This window comes from Talpa europaea (assembly GCF_964194135.1).
Source record: "Talpa europaea genome assembly, chromosome: 9".
NCBI lineage: Eukaryota > Metazoa > Chordata > Mammalia > Eulipotyphla > Talpidae > Talpa > Talpa europaea.
The window spans coordinates 60,191,722-60,207,635 of NC_140076.1; the positions used below are offsets into that span (position 1 = coordinate 60,191,722).

General features: G+C 37.6%; 1 protein-coding gene across 1 annotated transcript in view; it reads right to left on the reverse strand.

The window, feature by feature from the left end:
- NFIA (nuclear factor I A) overlaps positions 1–15,914 on the reverse strand; it is a gene marked incomplete at both ends in the record, with an annotated part of 324,239 nt that overhangs the window by 31,754 nt on the left and 276,571 nt on the right. Inside the window, 1 exon segment of the mRNA XM_084243810.1 lies at positions 9,783–9,911. Coding sequence (XP_084099936.1) covers positions 9,783–9,911 — 129 coding nt within the window.

A 15,914-nucleotide genomic window follows, 5' to 3' on the forward strand; every position in this document is an offset into this window, starting at 1 on the left:
TCGGGTTTGTTCATTAGGACTTAGCACCGTGCTTAGCACATGGTAAGTGCTCAATAATTATTTGATGTGTTGAATCCTGTAAACAACAAGGTGTTTATCTCTTTAGCAAGAACCATGACTGAATGAAGTGGCCCACAGTGCAGCCTCTACCAGGGCAAAAGAGAGAGGGGTTCCTGTGCCCCTCTGCCTCCTAACTGTCCACCCCGAGCCTCCATGTGCAAGAGTGGTGTGTTGGGGTAACTGAGTTGGCTCACTTCACTGAGACCACATCCCCTCTTCCAGGCATAGGTGACTACTCTGAGAGGAGAAACGAACACTCCTTCTGGGCCCACAAGAGTGGAGACAGCTGTGTTTAGGAGTGGGGCATGGATGGACTGAGCATTCTTTCAAGAGAACCACATAGGAAGGAATCAGCAACAGCTCCCATGTAGTCACATACTACACACCAAGTCCTTTTCATATGTCATTTCTCCCCCACTGGGCCTCCTCTTAACATCTTCAAGTTTTGTACAGATGGGAAACCGAGGTCTGCAGAGGATCAGGGACTTGCACATGCTGACGCAGATCCCAAGGGGCTGGCCAGGACTTGAATTCTACTCTGGCTGACTCCAGAGTTCTGCTCTTTTCACTATACTCTGCTACTTCCATTTGAATTATTCCTCAGAGGTCACATGGTTTATTTCTTTTGAGAATGTTTTGTTCATGGTTTTGTTCATGGTCCCTTGTTATTGTAATACAACCTGGAGACTCTGATGGGTTCTGCACACAAGAAAAAGGAATAGCTTGGAAGAAGGCAACTGCCACTTAATAGGAAGAAATGGCAAATGACAAATGTGAATGTGCTGTGGCAATGTACACTTTAAGAACATTCCGCACAGGTGAGTGATTCCATATACTAGTTTCAACAATACCAAGGATTCGGCATGAAATAGTGACTCCGGTGACACTCCAACCACTTTAAGAGGATCTTACATTCTCATTTCAAATATCAGCGCTCACCCCCCTTTCTGACATGGATGATAAGCTGATACTACATAAACATTGTTAAAGCTACAGTTCCAAGCTATGGTAATTCATTTAACTTTAACATGATTTATGGTTCTGTCAATAGGGGAGGTTGAAACCCCACACTGAAGCTTAAATGTTAGCTTTATATTTAAAACAGCAATTGTGTGGGGTGTGTGTGTGTGTGTGTGTGTGTGTGTGAGAGAGAGAGAGAGAGAGAGAGAGAGAGAGAGAGAGAGAGAGAGACAAACAGAGGCAGAGGCAGAGACAGACAGACAGACACATTCCATCTGGGAGAGCTACAAGTCCAGTCTTGACTTTTTAATTCTACTCTGAAAAAAGGAAAATAAAGAATGAATTTAAACAAAGAATCCACATCATATTGAGCTAAATCAGAAAGAAAGTACTGCTGGGAATTTACCTGAATATGTGATCTATAGTACAAGTGGTAGCTGAAAGTCTTTATCAATGAGTTTCTAAGAAACCATGCTCAGAGCCACTGCCTTCACCATGCATATGTGTGTGTGTGTGTGTGTGTGTGTGTGTGTGTGTGTGTGTGTGAGAGAGAGAGAGAGAGAGAGAGAGAGAGAGAGAGAGCTGGAGAGAGAGAAAGGGGCACGGGATTCCAAGGGAGAGCAGCTTCTTTTGTCAAGATGAGTTTAAATCTAGGACCACGTGGTTAATCATCCTATTCTTCTCCCTGGCACTCACCCTGGAGGCATTTTGTTTCTTTAAGAGATTAGGGAGCCAATTGGTGTGACTGTTCTAACCTGTCCTCCTTGGGACAACATATTAACAGGATTCCACTGCAGAAGAGCTCTCTTTAGAAGTTTGCTGCGGGGATGACAAATTAACCCAGCAGGGCGTCCCACACATCTATCTCAGTACAAATTATTAGTGTAATAGAGCTTTTAGTTATGCATTTATCTAGTAATTATTGAACAGTTACACAAAACCAAGCTGAGCAGCCATGGCCCCTTTATGAGGTTCTCTCGGTGGGTGGTCTTACAGTTAATTTAGGATAGTTCTCCACTAAGCAGTTCACTTGCAGACAAATTAGCTAAACAGCCTTCTCCTTTAAATATTTTCCATGTCACAGTGAAACTCTTTACAATACAATAAAGGTACAGTTTTAATTACACGCTTCCTGACTTTTGTTTAGTTGTAGTTTTAAAACATTCGCTGGCACTGTTTTTTCCTTTGGCTGGGCAGTAATAGCTGGTTGTAAGTATCTGGCTAATGAATTTAATAATTTCCTGAACTGGGACTTAAAGCCTTTTGCTAAAAAGCGCTGCTTTTCCTCTTTACTATCCAGTTACTTCAAATCCCTTCGATAATGTTTCCCATTAAGCTGGGCGCTGACACTTGAGCTGACCCTGACCAATGTTCACAAGACCTCTTCTCTTTACAGTGCTTTTCAAAGGTGGTACTTGCTGGGTCCATGACACCTGCACTTAAAAATCAATTCTGGCAATTCTTATTGTAGAAAGACAACGTAACCTATTCGCAAATGACGTACTGCAACAGTAAGTACACACCTTGCGTCTGCTGGCGGATTGTTTCAGCACCTTGTTAGCAACAGGTACTTAATTGCTTCTCATTTTCTGAGATGATTCAATTGCACTAAACCAGGAGAGACAAATTAGATTCTGCTCCATTGAAAGGAGCACCAGCATGTTTTACAACTAAGTTAAAAGCTTCCCAAAGAGGCAAAGGAGTTTGTGGGCATGATACGAGAAAGTTAACAAACCTACCCTTTAGGTTTGGGGGCTGATGCCAAGAGAGGTGTCCAGGGAATATTCCTTTTTGAGGGTCCCTCATTTAAAAAACCTACTGAGAGAAGTTTATAAAGGGGCCATGGCTATTCAGGCAAATAGGGGACGAAATCACTTTGAACTTGGCATTTCTCTTATTGCCTATCAAGGTGGAAGCTCTTAATTAAAACTAAACAAATACATGTTGAGCACTGGTTTACCATGCAATGCATTTCCCTAAATGCTGCAAAACACACACACCTGAATATTACATGATTATTATAACGCATAGGACAGATAGAACCCCCTATTACCTTCCATCAAATTCATGCACTCAATCATTTAGTCAATGTATGTTTACTGAGTGTTGTCCTAAAGCCAGGTCCAAGGCTGGCAAGGAAGGAAAAATAAAGATGTGGTCCTTGCGCTACTGGGCCCTGATATCTAGGGCTCTACTTCTCCTCTTTTCTCCTTCCTTGTTCCTCTAGTATCATCTATGAAACCACACTCCTCCAACCTTTCCTGGTGACCTCAACTTCTAGAAGGTCAACTTACTTATATATTTTTCTGGGCCAGACTAGGAGATATTAACTACAGACCCTAAGATGTTTCATCACGAAGTGTAGGATCCCTGTTTGGGCCATGAAGCTCATGGACTGAGAGAGGTTTATAGGACGTATAAACTTCTGACACCCTCTCTAAACAGAAACTGGCATGATTCTCTGAAAGCTGTGCAGTAAATCTTTGGTTTATATGGCTATTGTTTTAGTATATCCTATGCATATTTTCAGAATCAGGGTAATCTTACTTTGAAACTCTCTCCGTATATAAATATTTTTGGACTCATCCAAAAGTGGGGGGGTCACCTCATGCTCCCATTCTGTAGATCTTAATTCTTCACTACTTAAGTTATCAACAGCATATCTTTGCTGTTGCTTTGTTTTGCAGGTTTAAAACTAGAAGGTGCTCTGAGGACAGGGTTCATTTTTCTTGCTTGGGTGCATGCAGTAGCAAATGCATTGATAGTTCTTTCCTGGGATGCCCTCGAGCACCCTGTCTACTCAGGTCACAGTACCTCAACTGTTAGTTTTCTTATCCTGTCATGCACTGGAAGGTTAGCACTCTGGGGCCAGAATCTAAGCTTCTCTTGTCACTCTATTCAGCAACTAGTAGCGTACCTCATACATTATGAGGACTTGATAAATATTTGTGGAAAAGGTGAATGTGTCCTCAGGCAGTAATGGGAGTCTGCAAGCTCAGTTTAATATTGAAAAGAGGCAAATGAAGCTCAAAAATTGTATGTGAAGTGACTCACACTTAACAGAAACCCTGTGTTTACCAGCAGCAAGGCTTCATGGGCTAATAAAAAAGGCCAAGTGATTTAATAATGGCTGTTATTTTAAAAATAACATGGGCTGTGTCATACTATTGAAGGATCTAAATGACTGGTATGCCTTTGGCTGGTAAAAAAAAAATTAGAAAACAAACTATTTTTTTTTTTAAAGATTTATTTATTTATTTATACAAGCACTGGGTACAGTCAGAAGCGTGGGAGGGTGAGAGAATTCACCAGAGTCAGAGTGGGGAACAGAGCAGGCAGACTGATGAAGTACACTGCTGAGAGGAGCAGCGGGCGGCAGGAGAGGTCTGCAAGCCATGTGGGACCCTCACCCGGCGCCCGGGGATGGAACTGGCGCTGCAGAGACTGCAGGCAGCTTCGCAACCCAGCGCTTAACCGCTGCGCCACCAGGGAGGCCCGAAAACAAACTATTTAAATAAATGAAACTTATTTGTTCCAGTAAGAGAGAAAAAGGCAGACACTACTGATATGTTGAAAAAGGCACTGCGCTGGAGACTTGATTTCTGGTCTTGGCTCTAGCCAGCTCAGATTTCTCATCTGTACAACAACTTGAAATATTTTGTTAACTATTAACCAGCATATTTCTGCCCAATTTACCTATATGTAAAGCCATAATTTTATACAGTAGCAATATGCTTAGCTAAAAATCTAGATATTTCCAGCATCCCTTGCAGTTAGAGGTGATTATGTAGACATGTTGTTTAAGACTCTACAAAAGGTGGCAGAATGAGTTGACAGACACTACTTGCCTTTTCCCTTCCTTCTGCTTTGAATGCAGGTGCATGGCAGGAGTGCAGTGGTCATATTGTGACCAGGAGGTCTCACCATGAAGAGGTACATATTGTGATGACAACACTCCTGATTCAAATACTTGTTTATACAGTTTCTGTTACTTGCAGCCCACACATTCTTAGCTGATACAGAGAACAAAGTAGGCCAGAAGATTCACTGAGCACGTCTGTGAAATCTTGCGCCTTCAGATAAAGGTCACTAGGTGCATATTTGCCAATTATCTCTGCCTCCCAATATGGATAGTGCAGGTCCCGTCCCATTTCTAAATCCTTAAAGAACAGAGTTGCTTTACTTAGAGCTGAACATTTAAATTAAGAATTGTTCATCATGTTTTTTTTGAAAACAACACAGACTTCCGGGAGAAAATTAAGTTTCAAGAAAAACTTTCAAGCAACTCTAAAATATCACCAATGATTACTGCAAATGATTCTCAAATGGAGTCAGGCCCTTTAGCCCATAAGTTAAATTTATAGCTCTTTGAAAAGGTAAAAGGAAGAACAAAGTTTAAAGATAAATTGTCATGATTAAATACTTTACTATGGTTAAAATTTTAAGTGCTAGTAAAGGAAAGTCTTTCAAAGTCCAATCTTTAGTCTAAAAGTATACAGTAATTGTAATAGCGTATAACTATGTAGAAATGCCTTTACTGAAACTTAATATCTTCCTTGAGTCCCAGGATATGCCAAAATACTTTAACCCCTTTACCTAATTTCAATAACGTAGGTGGCAAAGTTTTATTCCCATGATACAGATGGCCAAACTGAGGCCACAAGGTTATTTATCAAAGGCACAAAGAAAGCCCGTAAAAGAGAGGGGGTTTAGTTTTAAGAAGCTGTATGTCTTACCTTCGCAATATAAATAGGAAAGTGATTAGAAAAGTATAAACCAAGAAAAACCAGAGCTTTCAATATAATCATGCAAAAGTTTCCCTTGGATGACAGGCTATGGTTCTTCTCCATCTGGGACATTCTTTTTTAAAGAAGTTCTGCACAAACTATTACACATATGTCTTCTGAAGCAATGAGAAGCCATCAGTTTTGAGGAGGAGGTGAAAGTCTTTTGTATACATTTATGTACAATTTGAGTACTTTTTATTCATTCAATCAGTATTTGGGCATAAAACGGTGTGAGGTACAATGAAGACATCAAAAAGGATAAGTTAGAGCTTTTCCTTTTGGTGGTTTCATTCTAGGCAAGTAACAAGATATGACTTTCACTAACAGCAAGATAGCATGGATGGATGAAATTTGCAGACATGTAAGGCTACACAAATTTAGGGAGACAGATGAGGAGGCTTCATGTAGAAAGTAGTGCTTGAGTTGGACTTGGGAATGGGTAAAATGTTGATAGGTGAAGGCAGTAGTGACTGTGAGAGATTTTCAAAGCCTGGATGAAAATGGTAATTTAATTGCATTACTGAGTAAATACTCTGACTCCAATTACTGTGCGAATTACTACAAATACATGATTTTATTTATTCCTTATAAGGAGATGGGTAAAGATTATGATCTCCAATTTATAAATAAATTACCTATAGCTCAGAGAAATAAAGAAATGTGCCAGGTACACACAATTTGTAAATGTAGTAGAGACAGGATTCACCACATTAGCCCATCTGACTCCCAAGATTTTATGCTTCACTACTAATAAATACTCTGCTGTCTCCCTTCAAGGTCTGATTTTTTTTCTACCTTTCCTTTACAATCTTCAAAGAAAGGGCTCCTTTGAGAAAAGTGGCCACCAAATTTCTAAATAGTTTATATTTGCGTAAAATATAGGGCCATAATTTTTTCAGTGAAGTGACCTTGCTATGCTGTAATTCAATATTTGCTGTAGTTAAAATATCACCTTTGGCCTGGACATTGAAATATGTTACACGGTTATTGCTTACTAAGTAGTGTTTGTCTAGTCAAGTTATTCCCAGAAGAAGTTTGAAGAAATTTTAAGGAAGGCAGAAGACTCGCAACCTGGTGTTAAGAGACGAATATGCCCTATGACCCCAAGCGAGAGTACAGCAGACAGTTTCCCTTTCCCTCTTCCTTTGCTCCTTTCCCCAGGTACCTGATTATCAAAGAATTAGCTCTCTTTTCTTCCAAGCCCACTGGAAGTTTGATAGTCTTTGTGGGTTCTCTAATGATGTACCATTTCAGGTTGTGGCAATTCTCCACAACAAAAGAACATGTGAGATTGAATTCTTCATACACACAGGTCACATTTATTTCACACAGCCTCTCTCAGTCAGACTCTTTCTCCTTAAATATAACCTCATCTCCCCAACACATGAACTTATTGTCTCGAATGTGCTATCGTTCCAAGTATTAGTTTTCCAATTGGTTCAGAGAGGATGAAAGGGAATATGGTACCTATATAGCAAAGTTTCTTAAGACGTGGAATGCCAACCTTTGAAAAATATCTCAACCAAAGAATGTCTTATGTTATCTTTGCTCAACTCCATGATTCTTACCACTAAGATGCCAATGAAGAGTTTCATCTCGACTATCCATTTCCCTTCACCAGGCCACTAAAGGGGACAGGGTGTGGGAAGAGTGGGTACCTGAGTAGACTTTCCAGAAAGGAGAACCGAGGATGCTGGGCACCATCTTGAATTCTAGTAAAAACAAAGAACCTTTGGTACTCCATGACTTTTCAACTAGGCATCTTTCTCATTCATTTCCTCAAACTGTTTCATGAATATGAATAGATAAAAACTCATTGTTTTGTAAGCTAAGAAGATCCACTCTGGTTCAACCCAGTGTGAGTCATTTTAGCAAATGTGCTTAGGCGGTTAGCATGAAGAAGGTCCCAATCACATACCCATGGATAAATGCTAAGATAGTTATAATAATTTCTAGAACTATGGATTTAAAGGCAAAATACAAATAAGGACACATAATATCTATTGAATAAATAGGCACATTGCTATATGTTCCTCGAGAGTCTCTAAAAACATTGTTTTATTGCAGTTACTATGTAAGAACACAAGGTTGGGAGAGAAAGTTCATGAAACAGTTGTATTGTCTCATTTTATTGGTGAGGGTATCATAAAACCCAGGTCAGTAGAAATGTTAAGCAGTAGCTTACTCTGCCATCCTGATTGCTAGCTTGTTGTTTTTCCTTATTACTTTGCTACACAATGGATCTTTCCTTTGCTTGGAGTGTTCCTGTATTCATATAAGCATCTTCTAAGGTCTGACATGAATATTATCTACTCTTTGGAGCCTCTTACTTGATATAGAGTGATAAGCAATAGCACATTCCATATCATCTGCTAAATGCTTATTTTCTCTTCTGTACTTCTCCTGCATTAGATTGTATGCTCTATGAGGACAGGAACCATTAATTACCTGTGTCTATATGGTGACTCAGTAAACTCTTGTTAAATGAAAGAGTGAAAGTCCACAGTCTACTTTTTTGAGGTCCCGCAGAAATTGCTGCTTTTAACATTCATTTCAGATAAAGAATAGGTTAACCTGATCATAGAAAAGATGAGAAACAGCATATACCTTACCTCCCTGAGACCAAAAATATGGCTTAGATATGAATCTGGTTTCATATTTCTTATTTCCCACCATAGATTTTTAATGAATGCTGACTATGAGGATAGATCATAATACTACCCCCATTTAAAAAGTCTTATTCTAGGGTTGTATAATCCAATTCAGATGCAAGGTTTTCAAATTATATCTATTTCCTCTCTGATTATTCTGATTATACCACACATGTGAAACAATGTGGGATCTTACAAAAAAGTTGTGCCAGCAATGCCAAGATGTTTCAAGATGGAACAAGGGGGTTTTCATAATTGTGGACATATATGTGGCTTCCACGCAATAGTCAGAGTACTTATGTTTTCTTCTATGAGTTTTCTGCATGTGCACTGGACAGCTCTCTCAACTGCCATGTCTCCCTTATATGCACACAGAGTATTCATGAAGGGCTTCAGATTTGTGGGACTAACATTGGGATTAATGTAAGAAATATCAGTTTCCCCAGGCATATGTCACGGTAGACAAGAGACCATAACTTTCTAGGATGTTTTATGATGCCAGCTGGTAGATCACAGACCTACCTAAACGAAAATCTGATGGAAGAAAGCAAACGTGGTTACAATTATTCATATTCCTACTGTGGGAGTTTCATAAACAAACTAATAAATATTTTCATCTTGCAATAAGATCAAGTTAAGTGATTTGCTGACATTCTCTCGAGGTTTAAAGCTTGTCTTTAATGTGAAATACAAATCATATTTCTTGTGGACACATTTTAATAATAAACTTAAAAGCACACAAGACAAAAATAATGAAAACATTGCAATGAAAACCAGACAAACTATCTACCACTTCAAAAGGGGTGAATGAAGACTGCTCGTCAACACCATGATACAAACAACCTCAATGCAAAACACCACATATTGAAATCAGGTTTCCAGGAAAGGGAATCAGCAGGGATGAAAGGATGAAAAAAGGCCATTACTTGAAAACAGGTAAACGACTAAACAAAAAACATAATCGCCTAACTCTCTCTCTCTCTCTCTCTCTCTCTCTCTCTCTCTCTCTCTCTGATACACACATACATACACCTCTTGTACAACTTGTAAGACAAATTTGATGTTGGTTCAATTCACATTTCCCCTCATCTCTTTGCAACATCCAATGATAGAGAAACAGGTTTGACTCCTTTTTTTGCCTTAGGTAAGGATCAAGGGTTTCACACCAAATCTTTTTGCTCCTTAACATTCCAAAGGTGTCCCCATGGATGAGGAATTAGAACACTCAGGCCTCACTAGGGTAGCTCTCATTGTCTGTCAAATTGCTACTTTGGTCCTGGGTCATGATTGAAGCCCACCCAAGGGTGTCTGTGGAGCAGCTCACCTCTGGGTCCTGTAATGACAGGTCGGTGGTGCTGGGTGAATGCAGTTCCCAGGGAGGAGGTCTGTGAAGGGGAGGGGCTGCTGAAACCAGACTTCTCCGACTTCTTCAGTGTGGTTGGAGATGGCATTCCTGGCAAGAAGAATGGATGATAAGTATATTTTAATTCATGGAACAACAGCCATGTGCTGAAAGATAAAACTTAAAGAATTAAAAAAAAGAATCCACCCGTGTACCAAAAATTTCTTTGAATTGACTTGAATTTGTCAGAGAAACAGACTGGGAGGTCAGTCTATAATTGAGTTCAAGTTATTCTTCTAAATCACAGTTCATTTGGGGATTATTGATCTTCTCTAATTATAAAGTGTCCCAGTGTTTCCTGAAAGTTCTTAGGTGCCTGTGGACTCTGGGACCCTTCAGAAAGGAAAGCACAGAAACATGAAGACCTCAACCTCAATCATCCTCAATCATTTTCATCTCACCAGTTACCTAATTTCAAAACCAAGACACTTTCAACATTTAAAATAATGTCGCTATTTTAACATTAAAAAGGTCCCTCAACAATCGCAACTCAGTTGCTCATCCAATGAATTATTTATAAGAGGAAAAAAAATAACAGTAAAAAAAAATCTTAAATGCCCAACAACTGGGGACTAGTTAAATAAATATGGCATAACCATTGCAGAAAAATACTGTAAAGGAATGACATGGAAAGATATTTGTAACATAATGGTAATTTCAAAAAAGCAATTGCAAAATAGAATGTTATACCATGATACCATTTAGCAATGTATTTCTAAGTACCACAGAAATAACTGGAAGGAAATATGCATAAACTATAACAGTACTTCTCTGTGTGTGTTAGATCTGGGTGATTTTCATGACCTTTTTTTGCTTACTTGTCTTTCTATGATGAACATATATCACTTTTATGCTAAGAAAATACAATAAAAGCTTGCTTTTAAAAATAGTGTCTTTACTGTAGTTTCCACCATTTTCATAGCATCTCCAGCATAGGAAATGCTTTAGGAAGAAAATAATGGAAAAATTGCCCCTTGTAATTACTGGATTTGTAATGTTCTCGGCAACCACGCTGACATACACAACTGTAAGCATCTATCAGTTTGGTAGGGTGCCAATAAAAACAATGAAAACTTGGATATAAAAATAAAGGAAATGTCTCCTACTCTCCACACCACAGGACAAATTGGGGCTCTCTTAAGTTTGCAACACAAAATTGGTCTGCTTTCATGTCAAAAGAACCAAATCTCATTTGACGTACACATTATCTACATATGATGCATTCTGCCTATGAGAATTATTTGGGTGAACTAGAAAAATAATAATGAAACAAGCATATAGCCATTATTGAGCAGTTGCTAAGAACCATGCGTTTTGTCAAGCACTTTATAGATAAAGATCTGTTCTGAAATGCTGTTAGTTTGGCCTATATCTAAATATGTCCTTGTTATTTCTGATCACATATTTCCTTAATGAGATTCTACAACACAGCCTTCAAGTGTGACTACGGATTCTATAAGGACAGAGACCATGTTTTCTCTGCCCCTATTTTCAGGATATCTACCAAAGGAATGGAACTCACCAAGTGACCTGAAAACTATTTAAACTACTTGGATAGGTCACAGCTTTGTCTGTGGTTTTACCAATAGATGGTTGAAAATAGCGAAACTTGGGGTTTTGACACCCCCCCAAAAGAAACAAATTGCAAAATGGGAAGCATATTTGCGTAGTCACATGTAAGGACAATATAAAGTGGCATATGATTTCACACTAGCTTGACAAATCTAGATCAGATCCACTCTAGACCAACACTTATGTGATTTGAATTTAAAAAATTTACTAAGTGACTTCAGCTATACTTGTTTGCTAACTGCACCAGCAACTAAAGTTAAACCATGCCAAATACCTAACACCATTAGGACTGATTGAGATTTTAGAGCAACATTCACTACAAGTAATCTCATTTAATGTATTGTCACATAACTACATTAGAGAGATTAAAAAAAATTTTATTTTGAATTAAGCCCATTATTTAAAGATCTATTTTTATTTATTTATGCATACAAGAACTGGGTGTTTATTTATGCATACAAGAACAAGGCCAGAGGGGGTGGTGGTGAGAGGTTTCACCAGTGACAGAGTGGGGAGCAAACAGGCAGGTCTACTGAAACACACTACTGAGGGGATCCCCAGAAGATACAGGAGAGGTCTGCTGCGCCATGTGGGTCAGCTCCAAGGCTGGGGATCGAACTCATGCTTCAGTGGCTGGCAACAGCTTGACAGTACTGAGACTTTAACCCCTGCACCAACCAGGAAGGCCCGAGATTCAAAATTTTTAAAAATTCAAAGAAAATAAAAAGAACCAAAACACAAACAAAGCTCCCAGTTTGTTCAAACCTCTTCTGTGTAAACCAATTTTTAGGCTGTTAACTGGTCCACTGATTTAAATTCAGTCAAATGCCTGAATTATGTGTCATGAAACAGAAATAGAATAGAAAACAAAAATGTCGAAACTTTTAAGATGGCAGGATTTTTTTCAGACAATGGAATCACTGATAAAATGCAGTATCTGAACTAACGTTATTATAGAAAGCAAATGGTTAGACTCAAAGAAAAGTTATCATTTCTTTGATAAGTTCATGTTTCCCAACCCATGCCATTCTAAATACTGCAGAAATGTTGACATGATTTATATCCACCATTTGCCCTTTTAAAAGGGTAATATAAATTAAAGAAGTATATGTAAAATTATGGCAATAAAAAGCATGAAGAATGATCAAGTTGGTAAATGGTTCAAAAACAGCAAAATTCAAATCCTCTTCAAAAGGGTTAAAGAGAGAAATACTGTTTGCGTGCAAGAAGAACAAGCCAAACTATGTATAATCTTCTAAATTTATCACAGTCAAGTAATATGAACCCTGAGGCTGTCATGAATCTCAAAATTACTTTGTGTTTTCAATTTTTAAAGACTAGTATTGAGCACACATCCTTATTATATACTTTAATATTTTCTCCATATGCATAATGTATGTTTTGGTTAATTTGCTTCGTATACTTAATTGACCAGATGAAATTTCAAAATGCAAGTAAACTGCTTTATGTTAAGAGCAAGAGAACATTAATCTTGGCTTTTGTTTTTGAAATCAAACTTAGTTTCTTTATGTTACTTAAAAATAACTCCGTGTTAAAATTCCTTTTAGCAGTTAGCTATGCACAGCTATTAAACAATTACCGTACAAATTAATGACTGATTGGCTCTGAATGAATCCAAACTTTAATTTCAATATATTTTTTCAAGTATCAGATTTTTAAAAAAGATTATAGATACAGGAGCAGTAATGTTCCTAAAGTAATCTACTGCTTCTTCTAAAACAAAACATTACTTCAAAGTTCTGTTCTACATATAAAATTATTTTATGGAGTGAGGAAAAAATGAAGTAATGTTTTGTTTCAATAGGATATTCTTACAGTAGATTGCTATAAAAAAACTCAGTGGTGATAAACAGGATATGGATTTCAAGAAGAAATCTGAGTTATCATTGGTTTTTTAACCCTCACACTTGCTAAATTTTCTCTATTTTGCCATTTTCCTAAGCTACAAAGTCATCCCAAATAAAGACCAGTGGACAACACGAAATTCTAGTCAATAAGTGACTAGTGCATAGTTGTGAGTGAGACGTGTCATAGGAAAACTTTATACGAACAGGGCAAATACAGTATTCCCCAAGATTCTGTTAGATTCATGATTAATATTTGTTATAGAATTCTAAGATGGCCCTAATGTTCTCAGCCACTGGAGTACATGCATTGTATAGTTCTCTCCCTTTTAATGTGACTCATACCTGTGAATATGACGATATAATTCTTATAATTAGATTGTTATATTACAGAAAAGAAAGGATTTTTACAAATGCAAGTAAAGTCCTTAATCGGTGACTCTGAGTTGAGTAATGGTTATAATCTGAGGTGGACCTGATCTAATCAGGTGAGAGCCCTTTCACAGAGGGACTAGAAGTCAGAGAGTCTCTTGCTGGCTTTTGAATAACTAAGATGCCTAAGAAGGGACTATGTGAGGGCCACTTGGGAGGGAACTGCAGGGACCTCTAGGCGCTGAGTTTAGCTCTAGTCTGATAATTGGTTTTAAGAAATCTAGGTCCTAAAAAAAAAAAGAAAGCTAGGACCTAACCATCAAATCTCAAGGGAAGAGAGAAAGAAAAAGAAAGGAAAAGAGAGGGACAATGAAAACATCCAGAAAACAATGAACAAAAATGGCAATAAATCAATACCTTTCAATAATCAACATAAATGTAAATAGACTAAATTCTCCAAACAAAAGAGATAGAGCAGCTGAATAGAATAAAAGACAAGATCCAGCCATATGTGTATCACTATTACTTACAACAGCAGAGATATGGAAACAATCTCAGTGTCTATCAATGCATGAATGGATAAAGAAGATATGATATATACACAATGGAATACTATATAGCTATTAAAAAGATGAAATCTTTCCATTTGTGACAACATGGATAAAACTTGAGGGGATTATCCTAAGTGAAATCAGTCAGCCAAAGACAAATACCAGATGATTTCACTCATATATGGAAGATAAACAAAGCAAATAAATAAAAACAAATTCTTAGATTCTGACAACAAAGTGGTAGTCACCAGAGGGCAAGAAGGGGATTGGGGTGGGGGTAAATGAAAACTAGATTTTTGGTGGTGATCATAATACAGTATATATAGATGCTGAAGACTAAAGTTGTACACTTGAAACTTATATAATGTTATAAACCAAAGTTACCCCAATTAAAAAAAAAAAAAGGCTGAGTTAAACCTTAGCCCAAAGCTATAAGGAACTGAATTCTGCCAACAAGCCTAAGAGTGCACAAGAGTATCTCAAGCTCCAGAAAGGAATGCAGGCTGCATAAAATTTTGAATGCTGTCTTGTGAGATTCCCAGTAGAGGCAAGTTAAGCCCTAACTCTTGACCCATGGAAACCATGAGGAAATAAATGTGTGTTGTTTAAACTGCTAAATGTGTAGTATTTTTGCTATATAGCACAGAAAACTAACATGATCTTCAAATATACTGTCTGCAAGAATCATCCCAAAATTCCAGAAGTTTTGATTACTTTTTGCAAACCCATCTGATATTGTGAGGCGTTTCCCTTGCCAAAACCTATCCCAAGAAAGTGTTAAGATATCTTCTCACAAAGGAGGCTAACAAATGTTTATTTCCAATCACATAAAAATACTTCTGAAATTTTCTAATTTCCTGACTCCTCCTTTCAAAAACATAAATAACAAAATAGATTGAATAAAATTAAAAAATAAATATTGAGGTCTACTATAACAAATAGAGGTTGTTTTTTTTTTCTTCAACTTGACATCACAAAGAGTAATAAGAAGATGGGGGGGATCATAATTTCAATTTCCCCTCTCTCCCAAATTATGAGATTTAACAAGCACTTTGACCAAGGACTCCACAGATACAATTATGAAGCAAATCCCACAGGAATGGGAAAAAAGTACAATATTGTTCATTGCTTGAGAAAGATTTTTAAGCAGTATATATTTAGGAACCCAAGGAGCTACATATTAATAGGAAGGGGGGATGGAAGACATCATAATAAACTATAATTATTTCAATGACAATGAAACATTTTTTAAAGGGAAAATGTGACAAGTCAGTGTTGATGCTTACTTTTGTTAGAAGACTTATTTAAAAATTCATTGTCCTGTGAAAATAACCCCAACAAAAGCTGCTTAGGCAGCAGAAGTTCATCTTGTCTCCTGTAGGAGTTTGGATGATGTAATTCAAGTGGTCAGAGACAACTGAACTGATTATGTTTCTTTCTTCAAAGTATCAAAGCCAAGAAGAGAAAGTTTAGTTTCAATAATGTTCCTTTATATGCATTATCTGTTTGGGAGAAACTCTAGAAACAAGCAACCTCTTCAGTTTAGTAATAAAATCCAGTATGAAAGCAGGTTAGAGAGGACCACAAAATGCTGTAAGCTTTCATGTTCATGTTTGGCTTTAGATATCCTTGTGTCCACTGTTACCTAATTCCCAACGACCCATCTTTGCTATTGCCTTACCAAAATTACTGCT